Source organism: Hippocampus zosterae, chromosome 10 (genome assembly GCF_025434085.1).
Source record: "Hippocampus zosterae strain Florida chromosome 10, ASM2543408v3, whole genome shotgun sequence".
NCBI classification, from domain to species: domain Eukaryota; kingdom Metazoa; phylum Chordata; class Actinopteri; order Syngnathiformes; family Syngnathidae; genus Hippocampus; species Hippocampus zosterae.
The window spans coordinates 16,442,008-16,462,965 of NC_067460.1; the positions used below are offsets into that span (position 1 = coordinate 16,442,008).

The 20,958-nt window shown below is 41.2% G+C and overlaps 1 protein-coding gene across 3 annotated transcripts in view; it reads right to left on the reverse strand.

The window, feature by feature from the left end:
- pitpnm3 (PITPNM family member 3) overlaps window positions 1–20,958 on the reverse strand; it is a 60,361-nt gene extending 39,403 nt beyond the window's left edge. For 2 of the 3 annotated variants that reach the window (XM_052078196.1, XM_052078195.1), the window contains exons 1-2: window positions 20,558–20,958; window positions 10,756–10,851 (exon numbers count right to left, since the gene is read on the reverse strand). In XM_052078196.1, coding sequence (XP_051934156.1) covers window positions 10,756–10,851; window positions 20,558–20,582 — 121 coding nt within the window. In that variant the 5' untranslated portion in view covers window positions 20,583–20,958. Of the gene's footprint in view, window positions 1–4,497; window positions 4,708–10,755; window positions 10,852–20,557 lie in introns of those variants that run through there. The other variant, XM_052078197.1, reaches the window with a different exon arrangement.

A 20,958-nucleotide genomic window follows, 5' to 3' on the forward strand; every position in this document is an offset into this window, starting at 1 on the left:
AGAGCAGAAGGGGGCAGAAAAATGACAGATTCTCTCATTTCTCACTCTTCCTCCCACATACGCCGACGTGCTGTCCGTTTGGATCGCGCAGCGCGGGCTCAAATGGTCAGCGTTCGTTACCGGCTATTGGATCAGTATTTGGTCAGTGGGCGAATGCAAAGTGAATGCACTTCACTCAATCTTCGGATGAGGGGGCGGGGCCAATTCGGAGTGCACCCCACAATATGCACTCCTCCTGACGGAGGCAGGGTGCCTCGACGTGGCTGTCAACAGACTTGGGATCTACATAATGGATGAAATGATGGATTTTTGTCCATTGTGCGGACTTTGATCGATATAAACTTGTTTGTGTAGTCTCTGGAGGCCTGCTAGATGGACGACTTGGCAGTGACTGCAATTACTTCAGACCCAATAAGTTTTCTGCCAAGACTGCGCAAATCCAGTAAGAGAAAGTAAATGGAGCACAGGTTTTTATGCTAATCAAGCCACTTTGCCCTTGCTTATGGACAAAAACAGCCGATGTCATCAACGCACTTTGAGCCATATAATGATCAAAATAAAAAAGACAAGCATAAGTACAAAAGGAGGCGGCCCGGTAGTCCAGTGGTTAGCGCGTCGGCTTCACAGTGCAGGGGTACCGGGTTCGATTCCAGCTCCGGCCTACCTGTGTGGAGTTTGCATGTTCTCCCCGGGCCTGCATGGGTTTTCTCCGGGTGCTGCGGTTTCCTCCCACATTCCAAAAACATGCATGGCAGGCTGATTGGACGCTCTAAATTCTCCCTAGGTGTGAATGTGAGCGTGGATGGTTGTTCGTCTCTGTGTGCCCTGCGATTGGCTGGCAACCGATTCAGGGTGTCCCCCGCCTACTGCCCGGAGACAGCTGGGATAGGCTCCAGCACCCCCCGCGACCCTAGTGAGGATCAAGCGGCTCGGAAAATGAATGAATGAATGAAAGTACAAAAGGAAAACACTTGCAAGAAGGCGGCGCCGGCTGCCAACTCACACCCAGACGCTCAATTACAGACCAACAGACTGTAGCTCCTGGCATCAATCACGAAGATACTCCCCTAAATTGCCATGCCGCTGACGCGCGAGAGTATAGAGTCAACGCAAGAATACAGTGGCGCAAAAAGTTCTTCAGTGTCTGTAATTTCGTGCGACCATGGCCTATTTGCCTGGTGTTTCCGATTCTAACTTCGGCTCATTTGATTGAGTCACATTTGAGGAGTTGAAGTATGACCTTTTGGAAATAGCTCAAACGACAATGGACAAAGAATGAAAATGGATGTCCTTCCATTTTAGCTAATGGGGCCTTGAGACTTTTGGAGAGTGTTGTCATGAAAGACAATCTTGCCAAATTTAGATATAGCATTGATCGATGAAGCTGCTGTTAGGGGGCTTTTTTTTTTTTTCATTACAGACAGGCTGTCAGATTTCTTGGAAATGAAAGCCAATAGGGGAAAATGCTTTGAAGTGGCGGCGAGGAGCGAGGAAGTTGGGAAAAAAAAAATATATATATAGACATCCTTCAAGCTCTCAGCTCGCAGTGAGCGGGTATGGAGGGAGGGAAAGGGGATGGGGGGGGGGGGGGGATGATTGTTAAACGAACTGGAAAATTTCTGGAAATTCCTTGATCTCATCTTGTGGGCGCGGGTTGCAATTATTGGAACAGCTTTTGTTTAGCATCGTTCCACATCTGATGACGCACAATCAGATGAGATGGGAGGATTTGCTCGTAATGTGTGAAGGTTACAAAGAAATGGCAATGAGACAGCAAAAAGGCCTCATTGCCTCAATACATTACACATTACTAAGAAGAACTATTAGCTTTCGGGCTTTAATGAGTTTGTGCTCAGAGGTATTACTTTCAACAAAGTATTCAATTTTTCCATGGTTATTATTATTTTTTAAACAGCCATATTTTGTTCATCAATGTAATGAACAATGAAAAGCACAAGCGTCTTATTTTTTGCCAATGTATTCCATGCAATAAAGATGAGAGACATTATGCAATTCGATCATTTACATTTTGCGTATTTTTTCCAATATCATGAATATCTCTACTGCAATTCTTTTTTGGTACTTCCTCATTTCAATTACCGGAACAGCAAAAAATATTCAACATATAAAAATGTACTGTAGCACAACACTTGGCCAGGGCAGGATTAATTTGGGTTTTAAAACTGTAAGCAGTAAGCAGTAAGTGTGTTGTCCATGAACTCTTGTTTTGAAGAGGATAGGGAGGGACCAAGGCATGCTTCAAATTGCGGGAAAAAAAACACGATTAATTGACAAACCCGCCGCCGCAAAGAGATGATCAAAGGAAAGACGGTTGTATGATTATTTATTTAACACATCAATATTCTTAGCTATTATTACGAGCCTAAATTACACGTAAGGACAAAGTGACGTGACATCACAAGTGGGTAAACGAATGCACACTAGCTAGCACTTCCCACAAACGGTATCATGTCATTAAGCTCAGCCTTTGGCATTCTCTCATGATGATAAACGTTAGCGACTAGAGGAAAAAAAACGTAACGAATGTACTCCTCGAAAGACCTAAAACCAAACTTTTCCCTCCTCACTCTTTCACTTTCCGAGGCTAACGAGTGACTATTTCAGCAAATAAGGAACGCTAGATGATAAAAAGAAATAAATGCATCGGTGAGGAGACAATTTTGTACCGTTCTTAATAAAGAGACTAAGAAATAAAGACACACCGTCATTCCAGCATCCAAAGCTGGCCTATTACTGCATACGCTAGAGTTGCTACATTGTCGTATTAATTCTTGGTGATTTCACAGTACACTTGCGTCCACATCCTCTTTAGCGGGGGGCCCCCTGGGTAGAGAGTCATTTCAATGATGTAACATCTTCACTGATAGAGTCGCGATACCCATGATGGAGTCCAACTGTCATTACGCTGCTGCCACCGCGGATAAAGGGGTGCTTTGAGTCTCTCCATTACGCTGATGGCAGCCATAAAAACAGTATTTCAATGGCTTTGCTAGCTTCCCAACACAACAGCAGCTTGCGTGTCCTCAAAAATCATAGCCTTGCTCAGTGATTCTCTGATTAAGTCGGCCACTGGAGAGCTGTAATTACCTTTACCCTGCAGCCATATTTCCACAAGGTGCTAAGTTTTGCATTATTTGGAATGTGCATCACAAGCAGCGCTACTAAAAAAAAATGCATAAAATGACAGGGGAAGGCCTCCAGTTTGCTTCAAAGTGGAAATGTTATGATCGTTTCGGGCCATTATCGGGGGTCCCGTCAAAGACGAACTTGTATGAAAGATTTTGTTTGATTGCAAACAAATTCAAACCATGTACACTAGACAAATGGATGATGTCAGATTGCAAAGATATCTGTCATATTTGTATCTAGGATGAGCAAGGCAACAAAAGATAGACTTTTCATAGCACCTCTGTATTAGGTAAAAATTAATTCCCCCAAAGCCAGTCTCAGTATGTATTCACACCAAAAATATTTTGGTCCGCTTGCAAAAGCATATTAAATTTTTTTCCCCTTTCGTTTGGTGCGGTTTGTATTCACACTGTACTTTTTGCAAGTCAACTATATTCTGTAAACACATCGTAGCGTGTGACGATCGGTGCTCCCACTGGATGAAGGTAAAAGCGCAAACCCAAAAATGGAGGAAACCCCATAATTCCTACATGCTTCGTTCGCTGCATATTGGTGCTGTCATTAAAGCTGCAAAATAATTTGGAATGTCAAGAGCCGCCATTCAATTCACGTTTTGCGATTACCATTTTTCAAATTTTTGGAACGGCGTTGGCAAATGCAGTAACCGGAAGGAGTATGTGCTCAGCGTGCTTCGACCCACCACATGCTAGCAGCGGTCACAAAAGACGACGGATCACGTATGAACAGCATTCACTGTGGGCTAACATTTCCCACGATGCCATGCTACGGTAGCTTGTTAAGCCCAAAAAGACATTTGCATCCTGTATTTGGTGCGAATTGGCAGAGGTTTGTATTCAGTTCTGTAGCGAACTGCATCGGGTAGGTTTGGAAGTGCACCAAGACCCCCTGAGAAAAAAAAAAAAAAGGGATCTCACTCCAGCTGCCTTGTCCGTAGCAGCAGGATTTGTTTGTGTGTAGTCACAGTTGCATAACCGGCGTGGGAAATGAACCCTGGTCTGTTTAAAACGGACCAAGCAGTGCAGATGTGAATACACATCTCAACACGAAGGTTTGGCGGGCATATCTGTCATGCATAGACGCACAAAAAAAAAAAAAAAAATTTAAATCGGAAGTGGTGCCTAAAAAGACAAGATTTTGGTTCAAAGCAGTCATTTGAGTCATTTTGGCCATTTCCAAGGCTCCTTCAAAGACAAACTTGTCATATTTTGTTCGATTGCAACCAAATTAGAACCATGTTAGACTTATGACTGACGCCGAGTTGTGCAAATCCGTCGTTAGTTTGTATTCAACGCGGGCTCAGCATAGCAGCAAAGTTAGTTGACTCACCGTTGACCAAAAAAAACTGTAACAACTCAGCTCCCCAAGGTCAGATGACGACTCAAACAACAAGGCCCCTGCGCTGCAGTTTCACAAATGGACATTTCATAATGTGAACAGGTTTAACATAACAGCAGGCACAAGAAAACGTCAAGGCCTTTCCCTGAAACGCAAAGGAAGTCGAGCACAAGTGGCTGAATTCCAGGTGAATTCTTGTGCTTGTACTTTGAGGCGCACCTACTAAATAATTCACCCAATTAAATCAGAGCCAGGTTTCCGACACCGATGGGCAAGCTTATTTGCAAAGCCTTTTTGCCAACACCACAGAAATTAAACACTACTAACTCAACTCTAAAGGTGAATTTGCAAAATGAAGTTGCCGCTCTGAAATGATTCAGGTGCCAACACACTCTATGAAATCAAATCAGGAGAAATAAATGCTCGCCTCATTCAACCCTCGTCCCCGAAAAACAAGACACTTTTATGAAGCGATCCCAAACGAGTTGAAGCATTATAGGAATAAGCTCACGATAGCTCCTCCGTATCGATTCACACCTTGACAACGCAGTCCGTAGGTCGAACTCATCTCAAACTGTATATTTACAACATACGAGAGTGAGAAAAGAATCCCTTTCAATGAGGAATGACGACAACAACAAAAAAGAGTGACAAAAGCTTGAATGTCTTTTGACAAACACTATTTCTACGAGGTTTGGAACATTTTGTTCAATGACGACTTTCCCCTCAAGCTCTTTCAGTGTTTCGATTGGAGAAGGTACACGGTGCACAAATGTGTTGTTTGCAAACGCCTGCAGGAATAGGCTCTTGGCTAACCTTCACTCCGAGTATGAAGTGGAAGGGGGGAAAAAAATACACTGAGGGTCTACCTTGGATGTTCAAATCATAAAAAAAAAATTGAATGCAGCAATTTTATATGCCGCTTTTCTGGACACTCAGACGCTTCACAGTGGATACATTATTCATGCGATCATAGATTCATACTCTGATGGTGCTAAATTAGGTTCTGCCCTGGGGCAGAGTGACGGAAGTATAGCTGCCAGTAGGCGTCGACGAGCCCTCCGACCGCCGCCAAACATTCACACAAAAGGTGAGCAAAAGTGTGAGTGACACCGGAGGCTGCTTGGGTGAAGTTTCTTGCCCAAGGACACAACAGCATATGACTGGGACAGAGCAGGATTCAAACCAGAAAGTTATACTTCCTGCATGTCGTGATCCTGTTTTTGTTTCGATTCGGTTTGGTTTCATAGTTTACAGTCACGGTTCTGTTCCGTTCGTGACCAAGTTGCACTCGAGGGCTTCTCCTTCAGCGTTGCACCTGCTGGTCATCATGAGTTTTGCCTTTTTTCGGACTGCCACGCCAACGACTCAGAGTCGGATCGGTGTGTAACTGTCATGTTTGTTTATTGATTTGTTTGTTTCGGTTGCTGTCATCTGTCGTTTTTTTTGTCACAGTTATGCGTTTTGTTACTTTGGTTCATTGGGGTTTTCAGGACTTTGTGTTTTGGATTTACCAATGTGCTTTTGTGAGAGTTTCTGTTCTTATATTTTGTTGAGGACCCCCTGCTTCTCCTGCCTCCCTGCTTTTTTTTGTCCTCCAGCATGGCATAAATATAACTGACCAAAAATGGACCCCGCAGGACCTAAGGAGGCCTGATCCCGGTATCATCATGTCATTAGCTTTTTTTCTGTTGTAAGGACTGCCCAGTCGACCGCTCGGGCTCCGGCCATAGTGCTACTGACATGTTTTTTGTTTTTTCTTTTGTTACTTTGAGTTATCTCCTGCTTTTGGATCCTCTATCATCACACAAACATGGCATTTTCAGCTTCTTGTAACTTTTCTTTTTTTTAATGCGTCTACTTGAAAGGCGCTTAGAAATAAAATGTACTACTACTACTACTACTCAAAGTAAACAAGTCAACCAAATGTCATGTTTTGAAGTGAAACTGGCTCTGGGGGTTCAAAAATAAATCACTAATTATTACTTGTTTTGCATTTTATGATGAGTCATCATATTTTGTTGCCATGGTCAGCCCAACACACAAAAACTGAAACTTGTCACACTTTAGTGCCATCTATCTGTCCTGTATATATGGTTCAAATTCAGTTGTAATCAAAATCTATAAGAGATATTTTGGTTTTAAACAAACCATGTAATGGTGAAAATGACCCTGAAGTGCCCAATCAAAATGACTGAGTTCCTTTCTGTGTCGTTTTTGACATGACTTCAAGAGACTTTTTATAATGTCTACTGTTGATCGATACGGATATGAAATTTCATGTTTTAAAAATGGCATTGGGGGATGAATTTTTCCCAGAATATGTGGTTCAACTTTCTCTGAGGAGTTTATCTTTGTAGGACTGTTCGTAAGGGCCCAAATCATCCAAAAATGGGCATTTCAAACCAAAATGGCAGACTTGCCATGTCTTTTCAGGCATGTGACTTTTCATTACTTCTACTCACGCTAAACACACTTACCAAATTTAATGTGGCTAAGTGAAACTAGCTTTGGGTGATGCCCCCCCCCCCCCAAAAAAAGTAAATAAAAATAAACTGCCACTTTGAACCAAAATGGCACACTTGCTGTGCATTTTCAGTTTTAGCTACGAGAGATTTCTTTTTGTGGGGCTGCTTGCCGTTGACACGGCGAGCAAAATTCCTGCTGCTCGGTGAAATTGGCTTTGGGGTTGAATTTCCCCCAAAAAGTAGGAGGTGAGAATGTGATTTATTTGGCCTCAGAAATCAGATTGAATAAGACATGACACAATTCCAGATTGTCTGCGCACATTCATTTGTCTGGCTCTCCTCTGTATTGTATTCTTCATTCACAGCAGCTTCACAAAGCCACCGGCAGCATCTTATCTTCATCAGCTGCGCAGCGTGACACAATTTTCAATATTTGTCCGAACGCGGCGAGGCGTCAGCTCATTCTTGTGGTGTGCTCTCATTGGATTTTGCATCCGTTCCTGTGCAGTATAGAAAAAGTATAAGAGGCGTTTCATGCCGTTTGTAGCTGCACGTACCATTTATACTGCTGAGTCGGGGCTAATATTTGATCTTGATGAGCTGCCACCCCAGGGCCTCCTGCGGCTGCCAATTCAATCTCCACAATGACGATCGTGCAAGTCCTTGACAAATTTGTCGTATTGTTAATCCGAATTTGATGGTAGCCATTTGCATAATGAGGCGAATTGACAGACAGAGCGTGAAAGAAAATCCGCAGCGTGGAAATTATGTCTTTATACGAATATGTGTTTGCCTTAGCGAAGTAAACTATGTACAATGCAGTGTTAACATTGTGCAGCGTTGCGTGCTCGCGTGCGGAAAGACATGAAGGCAGCCACTTTGGTTTGAGACGTCCATTTTAAGAAGTCGACCCTAGTGAGGATCAAGCGGTACGGAAGATGAATGAATGAATGAATGAATGTTGGTAAGTTCTCGGTGTCCTTTAAAAACATATTTAAGTAAGCCCCTGAAGGCAGTTTGTCTGAGCAACATGAAATTTGCGGGTTGTCCATCATCATGAGTACAAAACAACGTTTCATGAAGCCATGCCAGAAACACAAAAAGACGATTCGAAGCAGCCCTTTTAGTGTCATGTTGTTATTTTTCAAGTCCTTTAAAACAATTTCATTCAGTCATTGGAGGCAGTTTCACTTAGCAACATGATATTTGGCAGGCATGTCAATCAGAAGTGGACCTACAAAAAAAAAAAGTCTCACGATGTAAATCCTGAAAACAAACATTTTGCTTTGGAGCGTCATTTTTTTAATTTCTCTGCGTCCTTTACAAAAAAAAACAAAAACAATTCCGCCACGTCTGATGACGAAAAAGTGCCTTACGCCTCAGTCCCGAACAGGCAGAGGTGGTTGGGGACTATTGCTGCACAACAACACTCAGACGCAAATAGGTCCAAGATGCCATTTTAGAGGCATTTTGGCAATTTCCACAGGACTTCAAAGACCAACTTGTCCTAGATATTTTTTCCAATTGCTTCCAAATTCGGGTGGCAATTTGGACGCCCCACAACCTTTGTGAGGATAAGCGGATCTGAAAATGGAAGGACGCTTGTAACCATCGTTACTATTTTTTTAATAACTGTTCCAGAAAAACTGATGTTCTTGTTTTAGGATTACAATAAAAAAAAAATCAATGTTGTTGGAAGAATATGACTTTTGATATTGAATAAATATGACCATTCTTATAAGATTACAATGAATATTTTCACGCAGCAAAAATTTCGTCATTGTTATAAGATTACAAACCTTTTCAAATCTTGCTAAATGCAATTTTATTGATTTGAAATGTTTTACATAATAGACTACGGCTTATAAATTAAAATAAGACCATCCTCATACAATAAAGACTTTTCTCCTTCCCATTTTTTGTCTAAATAAATAAGAAATACTTTTTGAAAAAAAAAAAAAAGACTTATTGTCAACTCCGTCCAAAAAAAAATTCATGTCCTCATTACAAAAAGCTCTATTCTTATAAGATAAGCACAGCGTAAACATGTTGCCTGCGACTGCTTGGTCATTAACAGAGTTGAAAGAACGCTGAAGTATTTTCAACAGAGTATTCATATTAAAAGTTATCCATATCAATATGGTTTAAAATATTGTCTGTATGGTTAAAATTTCATGACGCCAATTTTTACTTGAGAAAAAAACATGCATGAGTGCATTCGTTACCTTGGGAGCACAAAGCTTGTCACAGTACGTTGAACTCGACTTTAATCAGTTTTGTCGCTGCGGGCTTAAAGTGTCTCTAAACATAGAAAGCGACGGGCCATTTAAATGTCATTGTTGGCATGCTACGTCTTTGCCCTGACAAAATTGATTTCAGATTTCATGATTGAAAAATCCTTCCCCGACTGCGTATACATTCAGGAAAGCCATTTATATTTGGTGTTTGTCCATACAACGAGCTCCATTTGCGATGCCGTTTTTCAGTCCAATCTACAAAGACGTCACACTCAAATCAAAACAAAGAATCATGTTGAGATTGTTCTCATATCCTCAGATTCTGGCTTTTTAACTTGAAAAATAACACTTCAATCTTGTTAAATGTCTTATTTTTAGGCTTTATCATAGTGCCGATTTATCCTGAAAACAAATGAGGACAATTAACTTTTCACTTATAAGATTTCAACTTCTCTTAAAAATAAATAAATAAAATACCATCTACAGTACAGTACTTATTAAATTATATTAAAATTGTGACATTTTCCTCAGAAAGAGACCACATATCTCAGAAAAGTGCAACTTTACCTTTGTAAATAATGTCTTTTTTTTTGGCACATTTTTTGATTGCATCTTTGAACAATGCAACTGTCCCAAAGAAAATGTTTTGGGGGAAAAAAATCTGCCTTAATTCAAATTGCACACCTTTGTTGTCAACAAAAATGTGACTTAAATTATAAATTCTGACTTTGTCTTTAAAAAAAATCTGACTTTATTCTCAAAAGATTACTGGTACTTTTTCTTGAAAATAAAGAATGATCTAATTTTTTTTTTAAATAAGAAATAATTTGAAAAAGTTTGCCATATTTTGGAAGAATATTATTTCTCATGAAATAATATGCGAAAATGTTGATCCCTTTCCGCAGCTTTAAATATGAACATGTTTGCTTTCCGCTTTGCCGTTGGTTCATTTCAAGCTAAAGCCCACAACAGCTTGTGAATATGAAAGAAATTTCATTAAATGCAATCATTCAAACCCACAAACTTTTCACAATCATTCCAGCGATCACCCTGAATTAATGTCTTCCCTCAACAACGTCAATTAGCCTCAAAGTGCACTCGCATCCCATCGGCAGTGTAAATATCCCACGTGGCTCTCTCTCCCCGCCTCCAGCTTCATCACCGGCCACGCAAATCCTCCTCTGCGGTACGCTGTGCTAAATTAACGTGCGTGCCGCTGAAGTCGTTAGCTTTGTTTCCGTCTATTGTCAAAGCCGTCGATAGACGTGCGATTTCACCCCGCCTACAGCCCGATGACAGCTGGGATAGGCTCCAGCACAACAGTAAACCCCCCCCCCCCCCCCCCCCCCGGTGAGGATAAAGCGGCTCAGATAATGATGGCTGGATCTATATATGCCTGTAGATAACTGTGGAAAGATTAAACTTGAATGCAATCTAGGCCCTTTAATCGATGAGATTAATAGCCAACTACCGTACCTTTTTGGCACACACTTTGCAAAAAAAGAAGCAAAAGAGAGTGGAATGAAATAAACGGCAACACTAACCTCGGGCGTCGAAGAACTCTTCATCAGAGCTGTCCACAGATTCTTGCGCAATATTCTGCAGACACCAGTGGGTGGCGCTGTGCTTGCGTGACGAACCTTTGGGTTCACACAAACACAAACACATGGATCATTTAATACAATACAATACATGCTGATTTATATAGCGCTTTCACAACAGCGGCAGCTGTAACAACGCGCTTTACAAAACAGTTAACATAAAGTAAAATAATAAACACAACACATAACATAAAACACGGACAGTCATGCAGTTCTAACCACTTTTCCATCACACGCTTTGTTGTTTGAAGCGATTTGAGATTTAAGCGACGGATATTTCAACATAAACATTGCAACAACACAGATTGCTAATCTAACAATATTCACATGTACTTACTCTTCGTCCAATGCAAAAAATGACTCATTTTAATGTAGCTTGCTGAGTCATTTAGTTGTGAGACTCTTCTTTGTGTATTTTATATGTTTGTATTAAACTGCCCCCTGGTGGCCAAGGCATGCACACTACAAGGGTGACAATGTCAATGGGTATTGAAGTTCAAAATCACGATGCACAAACTGTTCAACATTCCATTTAAATGTTGCATGTTTTTATAAAGTATCATATGATTGTATACAGTGATCCCTCGCTATTTCGCGGTTCGTTTATCACGGCTTCAGTGCATCGTGGATTTTTTCAAATATTCATAAAAAATAAACATCTTTTTTTCCATATACATGGAGTACAGTACTGTATATGTTGCTCTATGTGACTCGCTGTTGTTTTGCAGCTTCTCGCGGACCGTTTGAGGACTTTTTGCATATACATATGTTGTTTTTTTTAACCTGTATACGTTTATTGGTTGCTACTTCGCGGATTTTCATTTATCGCGGGTGGTTTTGGTCCCCATTAACCGCGATAAACGAGGGATTACTGTACTATTTTTCTTAAAACACGTTACAAAAGACTGCAGTTTTGTTTTGGGGGATTTTTTGGGGTGTGAGGAAGGGGAATGGGGAAAGATGGTTGGACAGAAAAATGTTTTGCGGTTCAGACAGATTTATTATACAGCATTTCATTAGCACAATACATTTTTATTGATATTGCGCTTTCACAATAGCTGCACCTTTAACAGAGCACTTTACAGAAAGGTTAACATTCAGCGCGGATAACAAGAGAGAGCAATAAAAAGTGTTTGGGTTGGAAATAGATGAAATTAAATCAATGTTCAGCACTGGCTCTCGTGATGTTTGTCTTTTATGACTACCCTTGTTTGTGTGTACAAACAAATGTTGAACAACACGTGACATTTGTGATGGTGACAATGGCCCAAAAATAACACACAGTGGGTGTTTTCTATTGATTGCCTGCAGCATGTGCGTGCACTGGATACAATAAAACCGTTCAATAAACGCCTGGAACTCATTCTGCTTTCAAATGAAAAGATGGATGCACCAAACATTCAATTCTCAGCTGGTTGCAGAATTTTTGCGTCATCGAAAACAATGATTCACAGTGCGGGACATGTAATTCAAGTCTTGCATGGAGGAAAAGGAATTAAATGTTCAAACGGTGAATTATGAGGCAGTGTCTGACACTTGTTTTTAATGCAGTCCAGAGCATTTGTATTTCATTTTTAAGTGAATGCATTTGCATTCAATCTTGTAAAATGGTTTGTTTTGAAACATTTACTTGGGTACAATTTCTTTCGTTCCATGCAGTACAACTTGTAAGATTTAAACTTTTTGAACCTAATGTTTCACAGTTTACATCACAAAACAATGCAATGCAACAATTTTGATATTTAAAAAAGTGACTAAATTAGTATTGCAACTCAAATAAAAGTGGAATATTTTCCGCATAGAATCATGATTTTTTTTTTTGCCGTTACAGTTTACACTTACAGTACAATGCTGTAATATTAAAATAATCCCGACCATTTCTTGTTGGGTTCAGGCTTTCTTATATTACATAATGCAAACTTATTTCCTCGCATATTATAACCACTTCCTTGTAGCAATACAACTTCATAAATCTTTTTTTCTTGTCAAATTTACATTTTATGACTGTAAAATGATCACTTTTTTCCCCTCATGTTGGATGAGGAAAGGCTGAAAAAAAGGAGCTTTTAACTTTCGGATATTACACAATCTTTATACAAAAAACTCCAACATTCTCCTCACAATAATTCATATAACATGTACTTTCCTCCTATTACTTTTTTTCCTCAGAGCTCAGATTTTTTTTTTTTTTTACTTGTAATATTACAACTGTTTCCCCTCAAGAACTCAAATGTTCTTCTTGTGATATTACACAGAAATTTTAGTTGGGGCCTTATTTGAACAAAACTCATTCTCTTTAACATATTGAATTTGGGAATAATCGTGTCTGGGGTGTGGCATGACTCAGCACAATTACACATGAGACTATTCCCATGTTGTTGTTGTTCTTGAAGGAGTCCCTTGGCAAGAGCCTTTGAAAGCAGCAGAGAATGGACAGAGCTGACTGGATGACGATACTCGCATTGGTGAGTCGCCAAAACTTTCTATTAATAGCTCGCCCCTCCAATTCAATCAAAACTCATCGTGGCGCAATCAATTGCTGCAGTTGATGAGAGGCAACGATTGGATTAATCTGCCATCCCCCCCCCAAAAAAAATCAAATTAGTGGCGCACACACACATGATCGCACGCGCTGTAACACGACCACACACGCTAGCATGCACGATAACGCCATTAGACTGGACGAAATCCATCCTCACGATGGCAGCGGGTGACAGGCTCGCTCTTTGTGTTGGTCGCTTGAATTTTCCTCGCTGCCAACGGCCCACAGTTTGGGTTGTGTTCACCGTTTTGTGTTTGTTGTGGCTTTGTCCACTGCGGTTGTCACTTTCGATAGCGTGCGCACTCAGGCACGACTCCAGTGAAGGTCCCAGCAGTACTTGTTGCTGCTTTTTGTTCTCTCGTTTATACGAGGACCTCCAAGCGGCAACAACGGGTCTTCGGTCGCCGATTATGATTTTATTTTTTGGGGCGGGGGGTGTTCTCTTTCCACATGTTCCTCAGCCAGATCTGTTTTGGTTGACTTTTGCTCTCGTGCCTCCTCTTGTATCCGCAGGACTTTGCAGGTGCTGCTCGTCTTTCTTTTTTGCTTTTTGTCCCCCGTTTTTACAACAATGTTCTATTGATACTTTTTGGTCTCTTTTATTTTCATAACCATTTTACAACCAAAAATATTATTGGTGATTAAAAACTAACTCAGACAAAACAAAAATGTTGAAATGAGAAAGAAAAAAAAAAGATGATCCTGAAAAAAAAAAACCAGAACGAATTGAAAGTACGTGCTCCATTCTTAAAACGAACTGTTGTAGCGAAAATATTCGTTGACATCTTTGTCACTTAATTTCATACATGAGCTTTTGCGGTTTATTTTAACTATTTATTTTGGTATGTAAAGAAAGCTCAAACAGGCATTTGGGAATTGTACTTTACTACAATACAATACAATACATGCTGATTTATAATAGCGCTTTCACAACAGCGGCAGCTGTAACAAAGCGCTTTACAAAACAGTTAACATAAAGTAAAATAATAAACACAACACATAACATAAAACACGGACAGTCGTGCAGTCCTAACCACTTTTCCGTCACACGCTTTGTTGTTTGAAGCGGTTTGAGATGAAAGAGGAGAGAATCAAAGTGTCCTTTAACCAGTGGATCAGAGACGTCATGCTCAAAATGTACACACGTCGGCTACAAGCTAAGTTTCAAAGTCAACAAGAAGCTGTAGCATCCATTGACGAAAAAAGAGATTGGTTCACTTCTCCTGTCCCATGGAAATCCATTTCAATTCCAAGCGGCGACTCACGGTTCCAAATACGCATCGGCGCTCTTCGCCAACGCTCCTCTCTCCTCATCCTCAACTTCAGCGGCCATCCATCCAGCCGCACCAACGCCGACTGTCCAACAGCGCCGACATAGCCACTGAACAAATCGGGGTTGTGAAAAATGCTGCCCATTACTGGCGCAAAAAACACAAGCGCCCCAGGTCTGTCCAGCACCGACAGTCAATGGCGCCGACATTCCTCCCAATCAAAATCTGTGCTGGTACAGGCGTGCTGCCGAGAAGGCGCAACCACCAAGCACAGATACTGCTCCTTTGACGAATGTCGTGGCCAAAAAGCGCTGAAAACAGTCCATATCAGGTCCACACAATGAAACAACAAACAACATGTGACAAAACAAAAGACAAAAACAGCAAAAAAGAACAAAAAAGCAAGGCTCTTGAAGAGCACTTGCCGAAGGCTGCCTACTCGGGCGCCATCTTGGAAAAAAAAAAAAAAAAACTACATAACAGTGACTTTTTTATCTTGCATTCTCCAAATACACCATGATCTAATTAATAAAACTAATAACTGATTTCAAAAATGAATAACAATGAAACATCCCCCCGGTCTAAAAACTCATTCAAGCCAACTGAACGTTGTTGGTGCTCCCTTTTCACTCTCCTTGTTGACACCCAGATTCTCCTGCCAGGTTTCAACAGGTGTTATTTTATGATTTTCAAACTCTCCGCTTTCCTTTTTTTTTTTAGCCCCGAACCTGGTGCAGTTATAGTTGTTGCTTCTCTCCTCGTTAATCTAAAGCAGCTCAGTTCCAACAGGTGCTTTTTGCTCATTTCTCCTTGTTCATTGCTTGGTTCCCAACAGGTGACTTTTGTTAGCTTTTAATGCTCCATTTTCTCCTTGTTGAACCCCAACAAAGTCCCGACATGAGTTGCCGTTGCCGTCTGACCGTCTGTTTTCTCTCCATCTGTCCCCTCAACACCATGAAGACTACTGATACTACATCACTAAGCTGCTGAGCAGAATGGGTAAAACACAGGAGGAATAATAATATTGCCATTTGCGGTCGTTTATGCCCAATTTTCTTTGTAAAATAAAAAAACTAAAATGTGGGCTCTCAATCAAAAGAGAATGGAAGAAAAACAATACGCTGGCTCCTTTATTCGCCACGAGATTCACAGATTGGAGTCGCATCGGTCGGCTGAATGTGGTGGAAAGCCTCGCGCCGCTCAGCACCTTTTCACCCCATCCAGTTACCCACCCATCAATCATCAACCCTTCATTCATCCAACCCATCTATCCACCATCCTACTCATCCATCACACCACCCACCCATCTAAAACCGTACATTAAGCCAACGAATCATCGATCCATCCCATCATAAACACAACCATCCATGATCACACCATCTAATCCATCAAGAAAAAAGGCAATACCAGTGTGTCACTCCCCTGCCATCGCCTTGACCTGAAACATTGGCGAGCAGACAACGAGGCCCGACTATGACATACATCCATTAAGTTACAATTAAGGTTGCTTTTTGTGCTCAAACATGATGCAGCAAAGCTCATCGACGGAAGGCATAAGCTCAATGGCAGCTGCCTGTTGAACAGGACAATACCATACAATATACGACGAGACAGCAACAAGCAATGTCTAGCGGAAGTGGCACTTTAGCATTCAGAACACAGGCGGAGGACGGGGGTTTATAGGTGCTGCTATTTTTAGCCAGCCGCATAACAGAACAACAAGTCCATGCCCGATTATTCAATTGGGAGACAAATAAAAAGGAAAACTTCCAGATTGATGGCTTTTCATTTAATACCAGGAATATAAAATGCTCAGGGGGGCTATTACTCACACTATTACGTTGAAGTGAGAGGGAGGAGGAGCTGCACCGATGACAGAGATGACTGTGAGCAAATTGGAAAGAAAAGCTAATCTTATTTGTTGTTGGCAGACATATTGACTAAACAAATGAGCTATGGCCTCAGGAGATGCTACGTACTGCCGATTAGTCACCAAAAAAAGATAAGGTCGACTTTGTTTTCACATAATGATATGAACCTGCTAAAAGCAGGTTTTAATTTCATGTACCATTGGGTGAAAGAGTGAAAGCCGAGCCTTTCATTTTGATCCAAATGTGACAGATTTTATTACGGAAACCACTGAACTCGTTGTCGCCCGTAACACTGATTGTTCTGGATATTTTGAAAAAAATATGAGTTATATTGCCCAAGCAGGAAAACAAGCAAAAGTAGTTGTTGGATACTTGTGATATGCGTTTGCCAAGATGACAATAGCAGACGCGATCTTGTCCAGTGTTTGCATCATCCATTCGCCACCTCACCAATCCCTTTTTTACCAATTGAGGGGGAAAAAAAGCCACAATGCTGAGTGAGGTTATCTCTGTGCAGCATGCTGACTTATACGCATATTACTGTATATGAAGTATTGATGATCACTGTGTTAAGACATTATTCCTCGCTCGGGATGGGTGAGTACCAATACCTGATATCGGTATCCTGCCGATACCATCCATGATACTTAAGGCAAAAAAGTTGTTTAGTCCTCCTTGGCAATAATTGATGCTATACTGTAGCAGTTTGGCACTTCGGAGGATCAACATCTGTGTCAGAAATAAAGGTTTTCCTTCATAATTATGGTCATTGTGTTCAATTACATTTTATACATCAAGAGTATTAAAGGTATCAGTACTCGGAATTTTGAGCACTTAAACAATGACTACTCATCCTGGTATCAGTCTGAAAAAAATGGTCATGAACAGCCATTGTTCTCCCAGCTACTAGTTGACTTCGTCATCAGTGCGCGAGCCGCTAATTACACTATGGCTGGCTCAGTGCAGGGCCTCATTTGAGGGCTCTAGACAAAACACAGTCATGCTCAAATGTGGGTAGCCATCCCAAGCAAAAGCTAAGTAAGTGTCAACATCCGTCCATCCATATTCTGATACGCTTATCCTAGGGACAATTTAGAGTGTTACATTAACCTGCCACACATGTTTTTGGACTGTGGAAGGAAACCGTGGCATGAGGGGAATATGCAAACTCCACACGAAGCTGGAATCGAACCCTGCACCTGTGTACTGTGAGGCCGACGTGGCAACCAGTCAACAACCGGGCCGCCAAGATAGGAGCGATTGTTTCCATCCAGTTTCGAACTGGGGACCTTTCGTGTGCTAGACCAACGTGACAACAACTACACTATGATATTTTTTGCAAGTTTCAACCAACAAAAATGGAAGTAAAAAAATTGTGAGTGTATTAACTCCTCACCCCTCCCCAAATATTGGGCAGTCTATAAATTAGAAGGGTTATAAAGAGGAGGTTCACCAGTGCCAAAACATGGCAAAGCACTCGAGGCGGTCGATATTATGTCATCTTCATCTCTTTCCTCATAAAATTGCACTAGCATGATGTAATTACCGTATCTCTCATTAAAAGCAGTTCACTTCTGTCTAGGCAGAGAGATAATTTGGGCACATCACCCAAGAAATAAGCAAAGACAAAGCCATTCTTTTATGATAAAAATATGCTAACATTAGCCAGTATATGCTAACAAGTCATATTAATACAGTCCTGGTGCTGCAGGCAACAGCTTTTTCTTTTCTAAACCCAAAGAATTCTTCAACTAACGCCGATAAACTTTCAATATGCAAAAATAAAAATGGGTGGGGGGCAAAAGGGAGAAGGAAATCCCCCACCAAAAAAATATGAAGACATCTTTTTAAATATTGTGGAGAAATAAAGGAATAAAATTTTGAATATGTGAATTAGCAGTTGCTGAACCCTAAGTATGTGGGTATCCACTGTCCTGACATGAAAAAAATGGGGGTTCTCGTTCCTGATCGGTCTGCTGTGTTCCCCCCTCCCGAGCCTTGCAATGTGAGCCGAGAGGGAGAACTAAAATAATAATATTCCGAAACAATCACAACATGTTACGGGCAAAACGACGTAGCGTTTAGTGCTTTCCGTCACATTGGCATGTCTGCGTCTTCGCACATAAATGACCATTTGCAGTTTAGCATTTCAGTGCATGCGAGATTGAGGCCTGTTTAGTTAAACATAAGGCTATTCATTAGGGTGAATGGCAACAGGTTGCTTTACAGCAGGGGTGCCCATTAGGTAGATCCTGGATCTACCGGTAGATCTAAGACAGGTCCCAAGTAGATCCGAGGAGTGTCGAGAAGAAAAAAAACAAACAACCATTTGTGTGTCTTTGTACATGTTAGTAATATATATTTTTTGTGTTAATATACACTGCACACTAATCAGTCTCATTTTCACAAAAAAAAAAATATTTAAAAAATAAAATAAAGCAGGTAAATCTTAGATTTGTGTGTGTGTGTGCGTGCGTGCGCGCGCAGGTAAGGGTAGATCCCGTGAGGTTAGTTGATCAAAAAGTAGATCTTCGATCCAAAAAGTTTGGGCACCCCTGCTTTACAGGTTACATGTACCTTCTGCCATCTGGTGGAAGAGCATATAATTGTTGTGCCTGTCACTAAACGGTGCTGGCATTAATAGATGAACAAAGATAACCTCACTTGGAGTGAAATAATCACTCAGTTGAAACCCTAATTTTAAAGCCTAGCCCAGACTTGAATTTGGCATTTCAAACCTTGCCTGGAAACCCTTCTTCAAAGCATAAATCATGATTGGAACTTTAAATACCAACCTCGGTTTGAGACATAGTTCGAAATCTTAACCTTCACCAATTCTTACCTCGTTTTAAGATTGTCACTGTATTGTGGTTTGAAAACTTATCCAGCCTTGAAACTCTCATTTGAAATTCTAAATCTGACATGGAATGAATGGATTTGCTTAAAACCCTACACAGCTTTCAGATCCTAATTTGAAAGCTAACGCTGCCTGCAAACCTTAACATTGTCTTGCCTTGCCTTAAAATCTTACACTAATTTGAAACAGCAACCTTTGTTTGAAATGCTACCACATGTGAAAATCCTAATTTGAAACCCTAAATTGAAATACTAAACCAGGTATGGAACCCTATTTTAAAACACGAAACTTTGTTTGAAACCCAAACCTTGCCTTCGAACCCTATCACCATCTTGATACCGTAATTTTGAACTCGAACCCTGTGAATGTGAAAACCTTAATCGCGGTTTGATACTATAATCATGATTGAAAGTTTAATTTGAAACCCCCTCGACTTCAAACCCTAATTTGAAGCCTTGACCTTGGTTTGGAAGCTTGATTTAAAACCATAACACTATTTTTAAACACCCAAACAGCCATGAAGCTTGAACCCTTAATTTCGCCATCAAAGGTGAATTCAAATCTTAATTTTAGACCCTAATCTGAATCCCGAGTTTTACCTTTAATGCCTAATTTGAAACTCTAACCCTGCTTTGAAGCCCCAACCTTGATCTTGAAAAAGATTTAAAACAATAACACGACTTGAAAAGCCTAATCCTGTCTTGAAGCTTGAAGCCTCAAACTGGTTATTGAACCCCAACTCAAGCATGACATCTAAAAACCTTAATTCGAAACCCTAACCTTGCTTTCAAACCCTGATTTAAAACCCTAACGGCACCTCCAAACCATAACCTCGATTTGAAGCTACAATTACCATGAAAGCTTAATTTGAAACCTTAACTCTGGCTAAAAACCGAAATTGTGCTTCACCTCTGGATGACAACGTTACTTGTAACAAACACCACCACGACAGGGACTAAATTGCACTTAACTCAAATGAGATCAAAAGAAAAGGTAAAAAATGTATCCAGCGTACTCTCTTTGCTACAATTTAACTAAAGCTTACACTACTTCTCCTTGACTAACCTGAAATTCCCTCGCATTTGAGCAGAACACATTAGAAGCACACAGCGAGGTGTTCACATTCCAGCAGATTGAGGCACACCGTGGCGGTACCTGTTCACACAGCACACAGGGCGGGCATGCATGCAGATGTTTCTCTTACCTCTTCCTCTCGCCTCCTGAGACATGCCGTCCTCCGCACAGAGATCTCCTCCGCTTCACTCGACTAGTCGATCACTAAAACGAAGAGGGCGAGCGATGCGCAGCGCTTCCAAAAAAAACGCTCCAAGAGCACACCGACGCGATGTTGACGCCGCAGCCGCCCGATGCGCCTCCTCACGCGGCGATCTGATGCCGCGCTTCTCGCTCCGCATCCACCTGTGTCAAGCGAAACGTCCACCCGCCCCCGCCCGCGCCCGCTCCGCCGCAGCCGCCGCGCATACTTTGGGGAGGGTTTGTTGTCTCTGTGCAGACTTGGCTCACATTTTCACCCAGCAGCTCTTCTTCCTCCTCCCTCCACCACGTTTTATGACTCCAGAAGAAAGGAACCGAGAACTGGTCTGG